The 17,526-nt window shown below is 42.8% G+C and overlaps 1 protein-coding gene across 1 annotated transcript in view; it reads left to right on the forward strand.

Moving 5' to 3' along the window:
- Nucleotides 1-3,627: 3,627 nt before the first annotated feature.
- The window catches only part of MYO1D (myosin ID), a 218,128-nt gene continuing 204,229 nt past the window's right edge, over nucleotides 3,628-17,526 (forward strand). The window contains exon 1 of the mRNA XM_020798051.3: nucleotides 3,628-3,883. Coding sequence (XP_020653710.1) covers nucleotides 3,789-3,883 — 95 coding nt within the window. The 5' untranslated portion in view covers nucleotides 3,628-3,788. The remainder of the gene's footprint in view (nucleotides 3,884-17,526) is intronic.

A 17,526-nucleotide genomic window follows, 5' to 3' on the forward strand; every position in this document is an offset into this window, starting at 1 on the left:
AAAAGCTTAGTTGACATGAGACAACACGAATCACCACCACTCTCCACATTAGGAATAAAACACTCTTCCAATATGGTTCACAAGTTGCCCCTACTTAGAATCAAATCATCCCCCAAACCACTCCTTCTATAGTGATAATTAGCTACATTGTTAGCAATGCCACTAATTGTTTAAACTTTTCACAGAGCTCTCTCTCATATCACCACACATGCAGCCATCTACAATACTCTAAAGTAAACTTGTACCTCTATATTTTTAATTAATACCACTATATTTTAATTAGTATTAAAAAAAACTGATAGTGAACACAAACCTGAAAACTTTCTTGAGGAGATGACTGCTCTATGGTAGCTAACAAACAGCAGAAAATTCAGAAAATAACCAATCACAGCAAGAACTGGTTTTTATAACAGCTCTGTACCTGCTTACTAACATTGTTTCCAGGTGCAATACGTACTTATAAAACTCACATTGAAGGCTCCTTCCTGGTTTTCATTAAAAAGTAATTAGGGTCTGCAATTTGTAGTCCTAATACAGCTGACTTTAGCTGAGTGTGTTAGTCAGAAGAATGCCTTTCAAATCATCTGTTACTGATAGGAAAGTCTGTATTGACTTCCCTGATGAGCAGCCTTCATGATCTGTTAATCAAATTGGTTCCCCTTGGAGTTCCTGAAAGTAGTCACCTACAACATCATTTTAAAGGGAGCACATATATCACAAAAAAGGGTCTTAGTTTGCATAAAATTACATGTGCAAAAATTACACAGATGCAAAATTAGAAATGTTTATGATTTGAACTGAATTACAGTGAATCTCTCCTGAGAAGAGTGGCCAAGCACCCTTTGTGCCTGTGATCTGGCTTCTAACTCTGGGATGGGTAATTTCTAAGTCTTGGATTGTATGGTTCTTTATTTTATAAAATCGGCCTTCCAAAAGCAGATGAAGACCTTTTTCTTCAGGCCGGCTTTCTCTTCGTGACTGGCTGCCTAAATGTTTGTTTTTAAATGGATTGCAGTGCCTTATTGCTTTGAATGGGGTTTTGGTGTTGCTCTTGTTTACTCTTTTTAGTGTGGTAGTTGTTTTATCCTTCTTAATATTTGTATACTTACTGTTTTTAGCTTTCAATATTGTATTTTTGGTGATGTGAATAGCCTTGGATCCTCTTTGAGGAGAAAGGTAGGTTTAAAGTATTTTAAATAAATATTTTTAAAACATATCAGTCCTGGACTGGATAGCCATCCAAATCTTTAAAGATTTTCTTCTTGCTATCAGCTCTAAAACAGAATATGTGGCCATTTTAGGCTCGTATCTGAAGAGAAGTGAGAAACATTTGAAAGCGATGATTCCCCCAGTACTGGTAGTGGGGCCACTATTGCCAAAATATGTGACCTGGCCATGTTCTTCTCTTTTTTTCTTCTATGGTTTGCAAGAAACATATAATCCATGCACAGTTAAATGGATCCCCACTGCCCAATTCACAGGCCAATAGTTACACTCATTACAGGCAGCTGCACAGATGGTGGATGTAGACCCAGTGCCAGCAGGTGCTGTAGCCTCAGTCAGCATGGCCATGAGTATTCTGGGAGCTGTAGTCCAAAAAGATAACATTTCCGCATCTCTGACCTGTATACAGAAAGAGTGCTGGATTCCAGAGTCAACTATGCACACATCCAATATATTTTCTTAATGGATGTTGTTGCAGCCTGGGGTTCACAAAGAGAGAGGTGAAAGGTGTACCTCTGGCAAGTTAAAAAACACACACATTGACTTTGCTATTAAGTATCCTACTGGTTAATAGAAAGAATAGTTGGTCAATATTTCATCAATGGGAACCAACAGTTAGAAGATAAATTTCAGAGTAGTAGGGGAGCTGTATGTGCATTTGAATCAGGTATTGGTCAGTCACTTATTCCGATTGGGGAAACTGTAGTGTTCCAAATGCTGTTTAACTCCACTTCTGATGAGACCTAGGTAAAATCTGACCCATCATGTGGTATGAAAGTAATACTGTACTTAACATCCGTAGGGCCAAAGGTTCCCCATCCCTGAAGGGCAGAGAAAGTAACACTTATCAAGCTAAGAGGAAGGTTAAATATATTATTGCATATACTGTAGGAGACAGTTATGCTTGAGTTAAACAAAGAGTTAAGAATGTCCAGAGGATTCCTTAGGAATTGACCAGAGTGTGTTCTTTCTGTTTACTTCATAGCTGTTCCATGTAGGATTTTTATTTTTGGAAATAAATGTGGAGAAATGGGATATGCACACCGAGTTCAGACGGATGACAATCTGAAGTTTACAGAATATAAAGAACAACAACATTTGGAATTCTCTATACCTATTTGGTTGCTACCACCTGGTGTTCAAAGGTAGGAAGTAGTAGATAAACCATCTGGTCTCGCTCTTAGGAGAAAAATAAGCCATGTTTTAATTGTATGTACACTCATCTTTCTCTTCCTTTCTGTTTTCCCCACCATCTATTTTAACTTGTAAATTCTTTGAGGACAAGAATATTTCTGTGCACCTCTGTTGTCTTAACTGTGCAGTGCATTGGTTCAAAAAGTGTCCAACAAAGAAAGGGAAGCTTTTAGTCTCTTAGCTATGAAACACCTTGGGGAACTTATGATGCTTTTACTCATGGTCTCTACTTCTCACAACTGAAAACCATTGTTCTATCTTTTTAAAGTCATACATTTTCATGTAAAGAAAAATAAAGGATTAAAGCTCAGAAAAGTTACTTTTAAAATTATTACTTTCATAATTTTCCAATTAGCACGATAAATCCAATAAGGTGAATTAGTTGCAGAAGTTTGAGGTTTTGGTAAAACTCCCTTTAGAATAGCTACAAAGTCCAAAGTCCTCCTCGTTTCTCCTTAACCGGCATTTAAATTCTCATAAACTCACTCAGACGTTTGTAGTAGAAAGAGTAAAAACAACTCCTATAGTTTCTTGAAGTTACAGATTTGTGTATGCTGCTTTATTTATTGCATACATACTTAACAACCAACTGAACAGATCAGCAGCAAACAAACAACAGCTTCCAACAGACTAAAGGGAGAGAAAGAATCCTCAGCAGAGGGGCAGGAATCTCCTTGAATTCAAAGGCTGGAAGGAACAACTGGTTAGTCCTGAATAAACAGACAATTGCTTCAGCCCAGAAAAGTCCCTTCTAGTCACAAATTACAGATGGCATGGGAGGCTCCCAACAAAGCTTTAACAGAATTCCTCAGATCCTGAAAATGAGACAATGCGCTTACACAGTCAAAGTCCTGTCTGGAAACACCCTCAGTCTCTGGAAGAACCGTGAAAGCAGCCTTGTAGAAACCTCCCTAGGGAAAAGAAAGACTACGGATACAATAAATCAACGCCTACGAATAATTTGTATACGACATTCATCAGCACCAATAGTGTACACTAAACTGATACAGTGTACAGAAGAGTTCTCTCTGCCGCCAGATGGCGCTACAAGCGTTCAGAGGCAAAGAAGGCGGGCCTGTCCAGGAGTAGGCGTGGCTTCCTCCCATCTTCAGGAGAATCAGCCTTGTCCCCTGTTGCACCGCCTCCTCCCAGGCCGTGACGCGCCTCCAGTCGCAGTGGCGTCTCAGGTGAGGGGGCGTGGCTTCGGCGGGAGCCTTTCCCCGCCCGCTTCGCTCTCTCTCAGCCGGTTTCTTCGCTGACCGGCTCGGGCGTGTGTGTGCGTTTTGGTACGCGGGGCTTTCCTGCTGGTCGAGCGGAGCGGAGGTGGTGGGCGGCTGTCTGGCTGTTTCTGTCTCTCTCTTCCCGGCGCCATGGCAGAGCAGGAAAGCCTAGAGTTCGGCAAGGCGGACTTTGTGCTGCTCGACTCTGTCTCTATGCCGGAATTCATGGCCAACCTCCGGCTGAGGTAAAGGGGAGGGAGCGGGTGGGTGTCTCGGTGTTCCCTTTTCCTTTAAGTTTGCGAAGAGTGGGAGAAGAAACCCTGAACCGTAGGGTGTGTGTGGGGTGTTAGGTGTTGCCTTCTTCCTCTTTGTACTCACGCCCTTACCTGAGAAGGGAGAAGGTGTGTCTTTTTGCCCCGCCCAGGAAGAAAAAAGGCATTTTTAATAAAGGTGGTGCCAGGAGTGGTTTCATCTCTTCCCGCCTCCACACGCTTTTAATTAATAAGGCTTAGCACCGCTGGACTGGGTGTGGATGATGGGAGTTGTAGTCCACCGCGGGTGGGTCGCGCCCCATAGGGGGAAAGCTGCCTTGCAGCCACCCTCCGGCAAGGTAGACTCTCAGGGGAACTGTTGGCCCTTCAGAGGTTTTGAACGAAAACTTGGCTGAACAAGTTGCTATGTTTGGTGGAGATTGTAGAGAAAAGTATTTTTTTAAAATCTCTGTTGGAAGTTAATATTATATTGCTCCCAAGAGGCGTGGTGGAGAGTAGTTCGTTAAAGCGACCAGGTGAGTTCATAACAGATGGGCAATTTAAATTCCCTGCTTCACAACTTTTTCAGGTAGCATTGTGTGAAACCTATATACTCCAGTGTCCAGAGTTTTCAATTATATTTGAATATGGAAATTTAAGTTATTACTTTGATGCTTTCATATGGACAGGCTCCGTCATGAATTTGCCTGATACTGTATTTGTTATGAGAATAAAATGATTTCACAGGCTGGTGTCCTAAATTAGGCTGTATTCAAATTGCCAACAGTGTCCAACCAAATGCCTTCTGGAGGTCTGTATGCAGGGTAAGAGGACATCAGCCTTCCTATTTGTTTTATGGCAAGTGTTGTAGAGCGATGCACTTTCCCTATATACAGAGATTATTGATAGATACTAAGATACTTATCCACCATGCACTTATTTAAATCTTTGGAAGTGCATAGAATTAGAACTTCTGGTTTGACTTCTTTGTGGAACATCTAGTCCAACATCCTCTCTCTCCCTTATCTCCTTCTCTGATAGCTACACTGCATATCTGCTTGAAACATCTGAAAAGTATGCAACCACTTCATAGCAGGCAATTTAAAAAAGTGTTACTTAAAAAGTGTCTCTCTCAAGAATGTGAACACAGTTAGAAATCTTATAGTTAAACTGTATCTAAAGGTTTGCCTTCACTTTTGCCTGCATCCCCACATTGCCTGTGTAATCCTGTAGAGGAAATATGTGTCACAAGGAAAAAACTAATGTCCTGCAGGGAAGATACCGTTCCTGTTGACAGCTGTGAGGTGGAGGGAGGAGCGCCATGCTGCAGAAGGCAGTAACTGGCCAGAGTCTATTTTTGTTGCTTTTCTGGTAAAATGTCATTTCTCTGTGGGTATGTGGTCTGTCTCTGCAGAAAACACATCATTATTTTTAGGCACAGCTGGCTTACTTGTGAAGTTTATGCTTCATCTGATTATGGACACTGATCCTAAATGTATCTTTTCAAAAATGTGTTCCATTTGTTTTAGTGCATTTTATTTTAAAATAAGTGTGATAAGGACTTTGATTCATCTGAGGAGATAAATTCTCTAATTCTGTTCTGACAGGCCCAAACTGATGAATATAATATGATGACCCTCTCCTGTTACCTTTCTGTCGTGAAAAGGGACTTGGGATCTGGGGTCTAGGTTAGTCAAAGCTGGGGAGAGAGGAATCCAGCACTCCTTTTTCTACATTCCCTTTCTTTCAGAAACTCTGAGTACAGTAGTTCTGTGACCACCTCCCTCTTTTTATAAAAGGCATAAAAGATTAAAATATCTCGGGTAGTTTTGATCAAGAGTGGTAAGACACTTGTGTTACATACAGCACTGATGTTACCTGTCTGTCATGGGTTTGGAGGGAAAGTTCCATCCTATGGGGAGTGGAAGGCGGGACATCAGGAGGAGGGGCTGTACTGTATAAATATGTGATGCCTGTGTGGTGAGAGAGAGATGCTGAGAGACGCTGAGAGACACTGGGTTGTGACGAAGCAGCAGCTGGGAAGAAGAAGCTGTTGTGGGAGTCTGTGTGTCAGACAGGGTACTACTGTGTGTCAGAGTACCAACCTGATAGGTTCAGGTGTCTGTTGGTTAGCCAGAACTGATAGGTTCAGGGTCTGTGCTTTAAGTTAAGGGTTCTGTGTGAACCAAACTGTGTGTGTGTATGAGTGAGAATAAGCCACGTTACTTTATCTTATTTACCTGATTGTTTATTTTTCCCTGTGTGTATTTAAAATAAACCTTATTCTTTTTATTGTTTAAAAATCCATCCCTGGTCTGTGTGACTTCTTATAGGGAATGGTTGGTGGCAGCTTAGTAACTGTGTGACATATCCCAGTAGGTCTGGGTTTGTCACATTGATTGGTGTCCAGCGTGTGGGATACGACTGGTCCAGTTGTCCAGTGGTCCAGCAAAGCCTTGGCAAGTGTGCCCAGAGCAAGGGGGGTCTAGTCAGGGACAGTCTGAGGCGCGTAGGTAATCTTCTAGGTGTACCTCACGGGGGGGGTGCACTAGTAGAAGAACGTGCCAACTGGGGAGACTTAGATTAAGGTGCTCTGAGGCAGCCTAGTTTTGGCGGGAAAAAGCTGAGGCAAAACTGCGTAGTAACAGTGAGCTAGCTTGCCAGCTGAGAGGCCCAGCAGAGGGGGGTAGGCTCTGACTCGATACTGTTGCAAGTTTAGTGCTGACAGGACAGCAGCAATCTCTATAGGAAAGCTGGTTCTGAGGCAAGAAGGAAAAAAGTGGTCGTTTTATTTTGAGGCTTGACTTTTTAAAGCAGCCTGTTCTGAGGGGGGATTATGCCCTTGACTCGAAGCCAGATGGCCGAAATGAGTGGAGTGAAAGACCCCCAGATTGACCAAGGTTCTGAGGATGAATTTGGCTCAGTGCAGGGTGACAGCACAGGAGAGCAGGACCCAGAACTCAGAAAAATACTCCTAGCCCAACAGCATGAACTGAGGGTGAGGGAAATGGAGGAAAGATTAGAGAGAGAAAGAAGGGAGGAAAGGGAAAGGCAATTTGAAATGGAGCAAAGGGAAAGAGAGAAACAGCGGCAATTTGAATTAGAGAGAGAGAGAGAGAGAATGGAGAGGGAAGAAAGAATGGAGAGAGAGAAAATTGCTCTGGAAAAAGAAAGGATGGCGTATGAGTTAAGAAAATTGGAAATGATGAACCAGAACAATAATAATAATAGGGATTCTGAGGGAGGCCAACTGTCTAAAGCTGACCTGAAGAAATTCCCTGTGTACCACAAGGGAGATTGTCCTGAGGTGTTCTTTTCCTTAGTGGAAAGAGCGTTTGTGGACTTCTCAGTGAGGGAAACTGAGAAGATGACCATCATGCGGTCTTTAATCAGTGGTAGCCTGGCTGAGGTTTATGCCGAGATGCCTGAGGAACTGATGAAAGATTTTGCAGAGTTTAAAAAACTGGTGTTTGCCAGACATGGGATAAATGCGGAGCAGCTGAGACAAAGATTCAGGTCCCGCACCAAGAAGCCAGAGCAGACTTTTACCCAAGTGGGGGCCCAATTGGTGAGGCTGCTTGAGAAATGGCTATCGCAGGAGGGAACAGAGACCTATGAGCAGCTTAAAGACTTGATAGCACTGGAACAGTTCTATTCAGTCCTGCAGGGGGAATTGAAATTCCAGGTGAGGGAAAGGAAACCGAAATCTGTGGCAGCAGCCGCAGAGATCGCAGATTTTATTTCCCAAATAAGAAAGCCCTTGGGTGAGGGGAAATCTGTCGGTAAACCCAAAGAAACCTACAGCAAGTACTCTCAGGGACCAGGGAAAAGCCAGCAAGGGGGAGGGGCCCATGGTGAAGGGAAGCCCTCAGACATGAAACCAAGACCTCAGGTTTTGGAGGGAAAACCAAAACAAGATGAGAGAGAATCAAAATACACCAGAAAGTGTTATTTCTGTCAGGGAAAGGGTCATCTAATCTCAGAGTGTCAGAAATTAAAGCAGCTAAAAGGAATGGTGCCTCAGGAGTCTAGTGGGACCAAGCCAAAAGCTGTGTTCTGTGTCCAGAAAGAGCAAGGTTCAGTGTCACTGAGGGAGCCTGTTGCCATGGCTACTCAGTCTGGAACAGCTACCTCTGCTGATCAGGCTGAGGAAAATGGTCCTCTTGTGGAAGTAAAGCGCTGCTTGCTGGTGAAAACAGATTCTCAGTTGTTTGAGACAGCAGGGGTGGACGTAGGAATACTTGACCGTCAGTATAGGGGGCTGCGGGACACTTGTTCCCAGGTAACCCTGTGCCATCCAGATATTATTCCTAGGGAGTTTATAATCCCAAATGAGAGCATGAAGGTGGCAGGGATTGAGGGGCAGGTAATCTCTCTGCCAGTAGCAGAGGTACCTGTCAACTTTCAAGGCTGGAGGGGAGATTGGCGGATAGCGATTTCATCGACTCTGCCAGCAGCCGTGCTCGTGGGAAATGACCTGGCTGAACATGTGAAACGGGTGCTAGTGATTACACGCTCACAAGCCACCACGGGGACAGTTCAGGGGGGTAATGATGAGCCAGAGACGGAAGCAGAGGGGAGTTCAGAAGCTGTGGTGGAAACCTTAACCACAGACAGCAGATTTGGACAGGAGCAAAAGGCAGACGCCACTCTCCAGAAGTGTTTTGAACAGGTGACTGACGCCCAGCTAACACCTGAAACCCCAGTGAGATTTCTGGAGAAAAAGGGAGTTTTATATAGAGAGACCCTGAGGAATATCTCAAAAGGGGGAGATGGGATCAGAAGTCAGCTGGTGGTACCTGAAAAGTATCGCCCCATGATCTTACAAAGGGGTCACTCTGACATGTCTGCTGCACACTTAGGGGTGAAAGGGCCCCTTGATTTGATCAAGCAAGATTGGGAGCAGATCACCCAGGATGACCCACAAGACGTTGTGACTTACATAGACACCTTGATGAATGACCTAAGGAGAAATCTAGAGCTGGCAGCAGAAAACCTGCAAGCTCAGAAGGTCAGACAGAAAACATGGTATGACCACAAAGCTAGAGAGAGACACTTTGACCCAGGGGAGGAAGTGCTTTGGCTTAGGCCCTGCAGAGAGAATAAACTGCAGCTCAAATGGGCAGGACCATATAGGGTCATTTCCAAGATGTCAGACCTGAACTACCTAATAGAGCAGGAGGAGAACCAAGCAAGGAGGGTGGTTCATGTGAATGCCCTAAAACCCTACTACAGAGGGGAACAGAGGGTTTTATTCGCGATAAAAGCAGCTGAGAGTGAGGAAGCTGAATTACCCTTCTGGGAGGGTAGAGGGGAAGTAAAATACAACCCAGAGAAGGTAAAGATCAGTCCTGCACTCACCCAAGACCAGCAGCAAGAACTAAAAATGCTGCTTAGTAAATATCAACAGGTGTTTTCCAACAAGCCGGGGATAGTGAAGGGAGTGATGCATCGGATCCACACAGGGGATGCACCCCCGCAGGCAGTATCCCCATACCGAGTAACGGGACCCTATAGGGACAAGGTGCGGAAGGAGCTGGACGAAATGCTGAGGGAGAACATAATCGTCCCCTCTTCTAGTCCTTGGTCCTCTCCGATAGTCCTTGTGGACAAGCCTGATGGGAGCATTAGGTTTTGTGTCGATTACAGGAAATTAAACCGTGTAACCACTCCTGATGCCTACCCAATGCCCAGGCTAGACAACCTGATTGAAACCATAGGGGGTTGTCGGTTCATCTCATCATTGGACCTGGTAAAGGGATATTGGCAATTAAGAATTGATCCCAGGGATCAAGAAAAGACTGCCTTTTGCAGCCCTTTTGGTCTCTATGAGTTTCGAGTCCTGAGCTTTGGTCTCAGAAATGCACCAGCCACATTCCAAAGGCTGATGGACCAGACCTTGGCAGGGCTCAGTGACTTTACAGTGGCCTACATTGACGACATAGGGATCTTCAGTAATACCTGGGAAGATCACCTGATACACCTGGAGTTAGTGCTGCAGAGGTTAAGTGCAGCAGGGCTCACAGTAAAGGCCAGCAAGTGTCAGCTGGGTAGCCCAGAAATAAAATACTTGGGTCACATGGTAGGGGGAGGAATGATAAAACCCCTGGAGGCCAAAATAGAAGCTGTTCGTGATTGGCCTAGACCCAACACCAAGAAAAAGGTCAAATCATTTCTTGGGTTGGTGGGCTACTACAGAAAGTTCATCCCGAGGTTTAGCGAGATTGCGGCTCCGCTGACCGATCTGACGAGGAAGACGGCTGATGACCGCATCCCGTGGACCAGCGACTGTGAGGCGGCGTTCCAGAGGTTGAAGGAGGCGTTAATCAACTATCCTGTCCTGCGTGCTCCAGACTTCGACCGGGAGTTCATCATCTACACAGATGCGTCTAACAGCGGGGTAGGAGCAGTTCTGTGCCAGGAGGATGAGAATGGTGACCAGCATCCAGTGTCCTACCTGAGTAGGAAACTTCAAAAAGGTGAGAGACATTTGGCAACCGTGGAGAAGGAGTGTTTGGCCATAGTCTACGCGATCCAGAAGGCCAAGCCTTACATCTGGGGAAGACATTTTATTCTGTGTACTGACCATTCACCATTGCAATGGTTAAAGACAATGAAAACCCACAATAGCAAACTTATGAGGTGGGCTTTAAACCTACAGGACTATGACTTTGAAGTGAAGGTGGTCAGAGGGTCAGTGAACTGTGTTGCTGACGCCTTATCAAGAAGACCTGAAGAATGAAGACGGCGAAAGAACATGGACTATGTGTATATATTGATGACAAAAGTTAAATGTACCTGGTTTTGAATTTGGTTTGTATGAATAAAGGTAAATGGATGTATTGTATATGGTAAATGTTTAAATGCCTATTTGCTATGGTTTAACTTAGAATGTAAGTATAAGTGAGTATAATATGGTATGTATAACTGTTGTTGTGTGTCTTATTCAGGTTGTTTTTTGGTGAAAAGCACGTTAGCTTTCCCCCTACAAAACAACTTATAAAGAGGGGAGGTGTTACATACAGCACTGATGTTACCTGTCTGTCATGGGTTTGGAGGGAAAGTTCCATCTGATAGGTTCAGGGTCTGTGCTTTAAGTTAAGGGTTCTGTGTGAACCAAACTGTGTGTGTGTATGAGTGAGAATAAGCCACGTTACTTTATCTTATTTACCTGATTGTTTATTTTTCCCTGTGTGTATTTAAAATAAACCTTATTCTTTTATTGTTTAAAAATCCATCCCTGGCTTACTTGTGAAGTTTATGCTTCATCTGATTATGGACACTGATCCTAAATGTATCTTTTCAAAAATGTGTTCCATTTGTTTTAGTGCATTTTATTTTAAAATAAGTGTGATAAGGACTTTGATTCATCTGAGGAGATAAATTCTCTAATTCTGTTCTGACAGGCCCAAACTGATGAATATAATATGATGACCCTCTCCTGTTACCTTTCTGTCGTGAAAAGGGACTTGGGATCTGGGGTCTAGGTTAGTCAAAGCTGGGGAGAGAGGAATCCAGCACTCCTTTTTCTACATTCCCTTTCTTTCAGAAACTCTGAGTACAGTAGTTCTGTGACCACCTCCCTCTTTTTATAAAAGGCATAAAAGATTAAAATATCTCGGGTAGTTTTGATCAAGAGTGGTAAGACACTTGGACTCAGATTTAATCCGGGGCACTGTGCCTTCCACACCACAGTAGTTAGTTCAAAAAGAGAATTTTTAAAAAAAAATTAGGAACAAAGCCAAAATACATTGTCCAAACAGAAAAGGCATTGTCTAAGGAGCTAAACAGTAAGAATGATATAGTTTGTTTCCCTGTTGCTTGAGCAAGGTGGTGCTTGGTAAAAGCAATCTACAGACATCTACCCTAACATAACTAACTACCATGGCTTTGGTGGTCTAATCATGTAGTATGTGGGTTTCCTATTCTCTGGAGGTTACATTCCTCTTGATCACCTGGAGGGTCCAAAGAGACTAACTTTCTTTGTTCTCTGGCTGCAGTTCTTAAGTATATTTTTGGCCCTTTGTTGATTCCTGGGAACCCTTTGGCCAGGCACCATTTCAAAAAGATCTTTGCTTTAAGCAATTGAGATGTATTTACAGGTAGAGTTGGATAAATCTGTGTATCAAAAGATTCCAGGCAGCAAGTGTTGCCCTGGCATCCTTGAGCCAAATGTGGTTTACAGTCTTCAAAGAACGCTTTGAAATGTGCATTTGCCATATGTTGGCCAACTGCATCTCAAAGTGTGAATTTGATGATATATTTGATGCTTTAGCTTCTGACTCTGGCATCCTGACTGTGAGGTTCCACCCCATCTCTTTACACTTCCATTTCAGCCTTTGTGGTGTAGCAAATAGAGTGACAGATTAGAATTCAGGAGACCTGGGTTCAAATCCCTGTGTTATCATGGATGCTCATAAGGAAGGGGCACTAGCGAAACTACTAATTAAATATCTCACATCCCTTAAAACTCTATTAGGGTCACTGTAAGTTGGACATGCTGTCGCTGCAGCTTAAAACACAGAAGCTTCTGTGCTGCAAGGTCAGAAGATCAGCAGTTGTAAGATCGAATCCACGTGATGGAATGAGCTCCTGTCGCTTGTCCCAGCTCCTGCCAACCTAGCAGTTTGAAAGCATGTAAAATGTGGGTAGATAAATAGGTACCATCTTGGTGCAAAGGTAGCGGCATTCCGTGTCTAGTCAAGATGGCCACGTGACCACGGAAACTGTCTTCAGACAAAATGCTGGCTCTATGGCTTGGAAACGGGGATGAGCACCTTGCCCTAGAGCAGGAGTTGGGGAACTTTTTTACCTTTTACCCCCCCAAAAAAATTTATATACACCGACATTACCCCCTTGATTTGAAAGGAAGGAAATCATATATTATTTGAATTCGAAATCTTATTGAATCTATTCAAAATTACTTTGAAAGCTTCAACTTGCTTGAAAACTTCAGGTTTTGGAGAAATGATGTTGCTTTATCTTGGATATGAGAGCATCAATATTGGGGCTCTGCTCATCCTCATTACCCCCAGGATTTTCATTTTTACCCCATTTGGGGTAATTTACCCCTGTTTCCTGACCACTGCCCTAGAGTCAGGCACAACTGGACTAAATGTCAAGGGGAACCTTTACCTTTAAGTTGGATGTGACTGGATTGTATGTAATATATGCATTCTGTAGCCTATGAAATGGTTAGTTTCTTTCCTTTTCTCTTTCATATTTTCCATTAAACCTTCCTATCCTGGTGAGTTTTTTTGATATGCCAAGAGTAATACAGTAGTTCATAACTTGAAGAATCATCTGGAGGTGACTGGGGAAGCAAATATAGGCTATATCAGTTCTTGGATGGAAAACCATCTGACAGTTGGAGGTGGAAGGAATAGTTGTGCTCATGTCATCCAATTCTCTGCCCAGCTCAGCAGTTGTAGGACTAGAGCAATGGTTCCCAACCTTGGGTCCCCAGATGTTCTTAGACTCCCAGAAGCGTTCACCACTAGCTGTTCAGGCCAGGTTTTCTGGGAGTTGTAGTCCAAGGGACCCAAGGTTGGAAAGCACTGAACTACAGCATCCCCTAACAATGGCTGCTCAGTCTTTTGCTTTAAAGATATCCAACAAGAGATTGGACATGGTTCCCTCTGATATTAGTTTCCATCTCGGGCTGTTATTATCATGTTTTTTCTCCTAACTGAGCCAAACTCTACATTCCTGTAACTTAAGCTTATTTGATTTAGTTCTACCCTCTGGGGCACAAAGAACAAATATTTACCCTCTTATATGAGACAGCTGTTCAGGCATTTAAAGTGCAGCGTTCAATCTCTTTTCCAGACTAAACATCCCAACTTCCTTCAACCTTGCCTTGTTTTCTATAAACCTTAACATCTCTGTGGCCCTCCCAAATCTGTTCCAACTTGTTTATGTATGTATTAAAGCAGAGGTGGGCAATCTGCAGAAATCCAGGAGGGTGCACATGCCCATCCCTTCACCTTGTGGAGCTATACCTGCTTTGGTGACTCCATCCATCCGTGTGTGTGTGTGTGTGTGTGTGTTTGTTTGTGTGAGTGAGACTGGTGTATGTATGCGCGCGCACACAAAAAATACATAAACAGGGAATAAAAGTTCAGTTCTTCTACCTGTCACCCCAACACCTGGTGCTCTGAGGTAAATAGTTTCTGAACATTAGTGTGATAATCTTGTAGATAAAGTCACATTTGAGTGGTGATCCTTGTTTGATACTTAATTCTACATTTAAATCCAAACATCTGTTTGAGAGGTTACCTGCCAGAGTTTCTACTGCGTTCAGTGTAAGGCTGATCTCCCCTGTCCCTCTGACCAGTAGGATATTTTCATATAACAGCATGGGCATATATTAAGGAACCCAGTGCTTGAACCTTGCCATTAAAGTAGTTTTGCTCCTTGAATTCACCAGTTGTGGAATAAGTTATTGAAATTACAATAAGTATATTGCAAAAAAGGAAGACTAATTAATGTGAGAGAGTTTTTTTGATGGTTATCATACATGATAGTTAAAGGGAATATTAGTGTTCAGAAGCTGTTTATTTCAGAGTAGCAAGTGCTGCAGTGGCAGGTAGGACTGCATTTTTATGTTCTGTTTATGAAATGTTCATAACATTTTACCAGCTACTTCTTTGAATGAAGATGTCAGGCTAGGTAGACCGCAGTTGGATTTAACAGCATGGCATAATGCTACACTGAAAGAATGTAGTGGTAAAACAAAGCAACCTTTCTATTAGTTTAGTTGGATTGCACTCCTTAATGGACTTTTAAGACAAGTCAAAGATTCAGAATTAAGTGAATTGTTTTGTACACTTGTGTTAAGAAGAGCATCACCTGATCAACCTTGGCATTTTTGGAATGCTTTTAAAATATCAAGAGGTGGAGACAGTAACAAAAGGGCAACTCTACTCCCTCATTCTCTTGCAGCTTTGTAATGCAAAGGAAAATAGTGCCATGCTGTTGAGTCCAACCAAGGTCTCCCTAGCCTGGCATCTTCTTTCAAAAAAGTGGCTGGGCAGGCCCCTTCCCTCCTAATATTCAAAAAGTGTATAAAAACATTGTGCGCTTTTCAGGGAAGCATTTCAGGATATCTTCTCTTTATAATTGTTTGTTACTTAGTTTTATTTTTGGTTATATTTTGAAGTTTGCATTCTGCCTGTTGCCACCACCATCTTGAGTGTTTAGCTGTGTAGTTCTTTTTATTTATTTTTTAAAAATAATTTTATATTTCTATATTTGTGGTTTGGGTATAGTGTGGTTATGCTCTTTGTGTTTATTTCAGTGTTGGAAGCCACTCAGAATAGTAGCAAGGTCACTAGATGGAGTGGTATAGAAATAAAATTAATACATACATACATCTTGGCGGTGTATGTGGGGCTTCCCTTTTGTTTTCATCTGCCTGCGGTGGTGCTGTCCAGTTCTGCCACTCATCTCCTTCATACCCTGTACAGTATACTGTATGTTGTCACTGTTGACAGGTGCACACATGACACTTGCTAGTCAGATAAGTCAGCCACTTATGCAGTGCTGTACATATTGGGCTGGCTTCTTGGCTTAGTGTGATCCAGCAGCAGTAAGAATTATACAAGAAAGAAGGAGGCTTAGCCAGCATGTGTTTGTGTGTTGGGGGAAGTATGTGAGCTAAAGTCACTCCAGGGAAAATATGCTGGCTCTCTATCATGCCTTCTGAAGTCTTGAGCAAGCTCTTTATTTTGCTTCAGAACAAAGAGGTGGATCCAGAAATTATTACTGTCTGCCTGAATTTCCTTCCCTGACCCCTACTTTCTATGTTCTGGTAGTTACCAATATTGTACTACCCTGGATACACTTAATTATTTAATTTTGGAAGCAAAGTGGAGTTTTGAAAATTAAATCAATATATAATGTATTGAAATAAGAAACACAATGGAATGAAGCTGTAGATTGTCATTGAAAATAGAAACAGTGGAAATGAGTATGCTGAAAATAATAAGAAAATAATTTATGAAATATTTAAAAGTGATTAAGTAGTTACATTTGTAGATTCAGCAAAAGAAAAGATATAAGCCCCCTATAAGTAGAAGGAAAATAGGTATGCAGTCTTTTAGTACACTCTTGAGCATAATATTGTAAATCAATACAAGGAGATTTGTACAACTATTTAATGCCAGCATAGTTACTATATTCTCAACTCCTAATCTGAGCATTCTTGGTTCCCAAATATAAAAGAAACACATGGCTGGCACACCAAAGACCTGGATTCACAGGTGGTTTCAAGCCAGAAGATCCACAAAGTCTAAAAGTATTTTTAAAAACAGAATGTTTTTTTAAAGTTCAGAAATAGTTTGTGAGGGTTCAAACTTTGCCTCCTCGGGTTTTAACTAGAGACGTCCATTTTCGAAAATCAGAACTAGGTTTTATTGTAACATGGGACAACAGGTCCGTGTGATCAGTCTCTACTTCAGCATTGTCTCTTGTGACCAACGGGTCCTACAAGGGCATCCAAACGTCTCTATCAAACGGATTATAATTCAACTTATTCCAAGGTCCCTTCAAAACGAGGTTACTGCTCTCTAAGTCAACCGGTTCAGTCTCTGTCTCTAGCAAAGGGGTGGTCTCCTCATTTTGCCCCTCTAGTTCAAAGCGGTTCTCCTCTCCTCGGTTGGGACCCCACGGTCCATCAAGAATCCCCTCCTCTGGGCTTCTTCTAGACACCATAGTCACCTCTCTCTTTCTTCCCTTTCCAAGGCTTCCTTTTTCTCCCAGAGTTTCCGACGCCACTCCCAGGCTTCCATTTCCCCCCAATAGGAAGGGCATGTGGGCAGACCCCTTCTCCTCCGATAGTCCGCCTCTTCCCTAGGGACCCTCAACGTTTCCCATTTCCCGGTCCATGGGTCTTCCACCCAAATCAATTCCCAACCCCGTGATATCACACCCACCTCTCCTTTTATATCCCCCATTCCTGCCTCTTTGATGGACCTCCCTCTTCTCTTCCCGCCAGTTCTCCCCCAGTCTGAGTGGCCACCGTCATGTTTGACAGTTCCCACTCTAGCTCCCAGGTATTCACTCCCCATTGCATAGTCTTGACAGGTGGTGTAGGCGGGTCAGTCTGTACCTCTTGCTCCTTTCTGAGGGAGGACGACACTCCGGCGAGAGCTTATACTCTCTTGCCCCATATCTCACATAGTTATCCAGTGTTGAGAAATACCAAAAGAAAACAAAAAGAATTAAGTCCTGTCATGAAATTTAGCAGCAAGCTGAGTTCAAAAGAAAGTAGTTTTTCCTTTAAAGTAGCAAGCAGATTTTAATTTCCGGAAGGAAGGTTTCAGTTGAAAGAGAAAGCTCTAACTAGGATGTCTCTGCCTCAGAGCATACAACTTCCTTTCTCTCCATTTTGAAAGAAGGCAGCAAATCCAGAACTTCAGAAGGAAACAAAAATGGATAACCAGTAACCAGCAGCCCAGACTGCACAATTATTCTTGTCTCCAGCAAATATATCAAAGTGACTCCTTTGCCTCTTGCAACATTCCTAAACCTCTGTGTATCCCAATAAACAATCTTATTTATTTTATTTATTTTAAATATTTCTATGCTGCCTTTCTCCCCAAAAGGACCCAAAGTGGCTTACATCATTAAAACAG

This window comes from Pogona vitticeps, chromosome 6 (assembly GCF_051106095.1).
Source record: "Pogona vitticeps strain Pit_001003342236 chromosome 6, PviZW2.1, whole genome shotgun sequence".
Classification (NCBI taxonomy): Eukaryota; Metazoa; Chordata; class Lepidosauria; order Squamata; family Agamidae; genus Pogona; species Pogona vitticeps.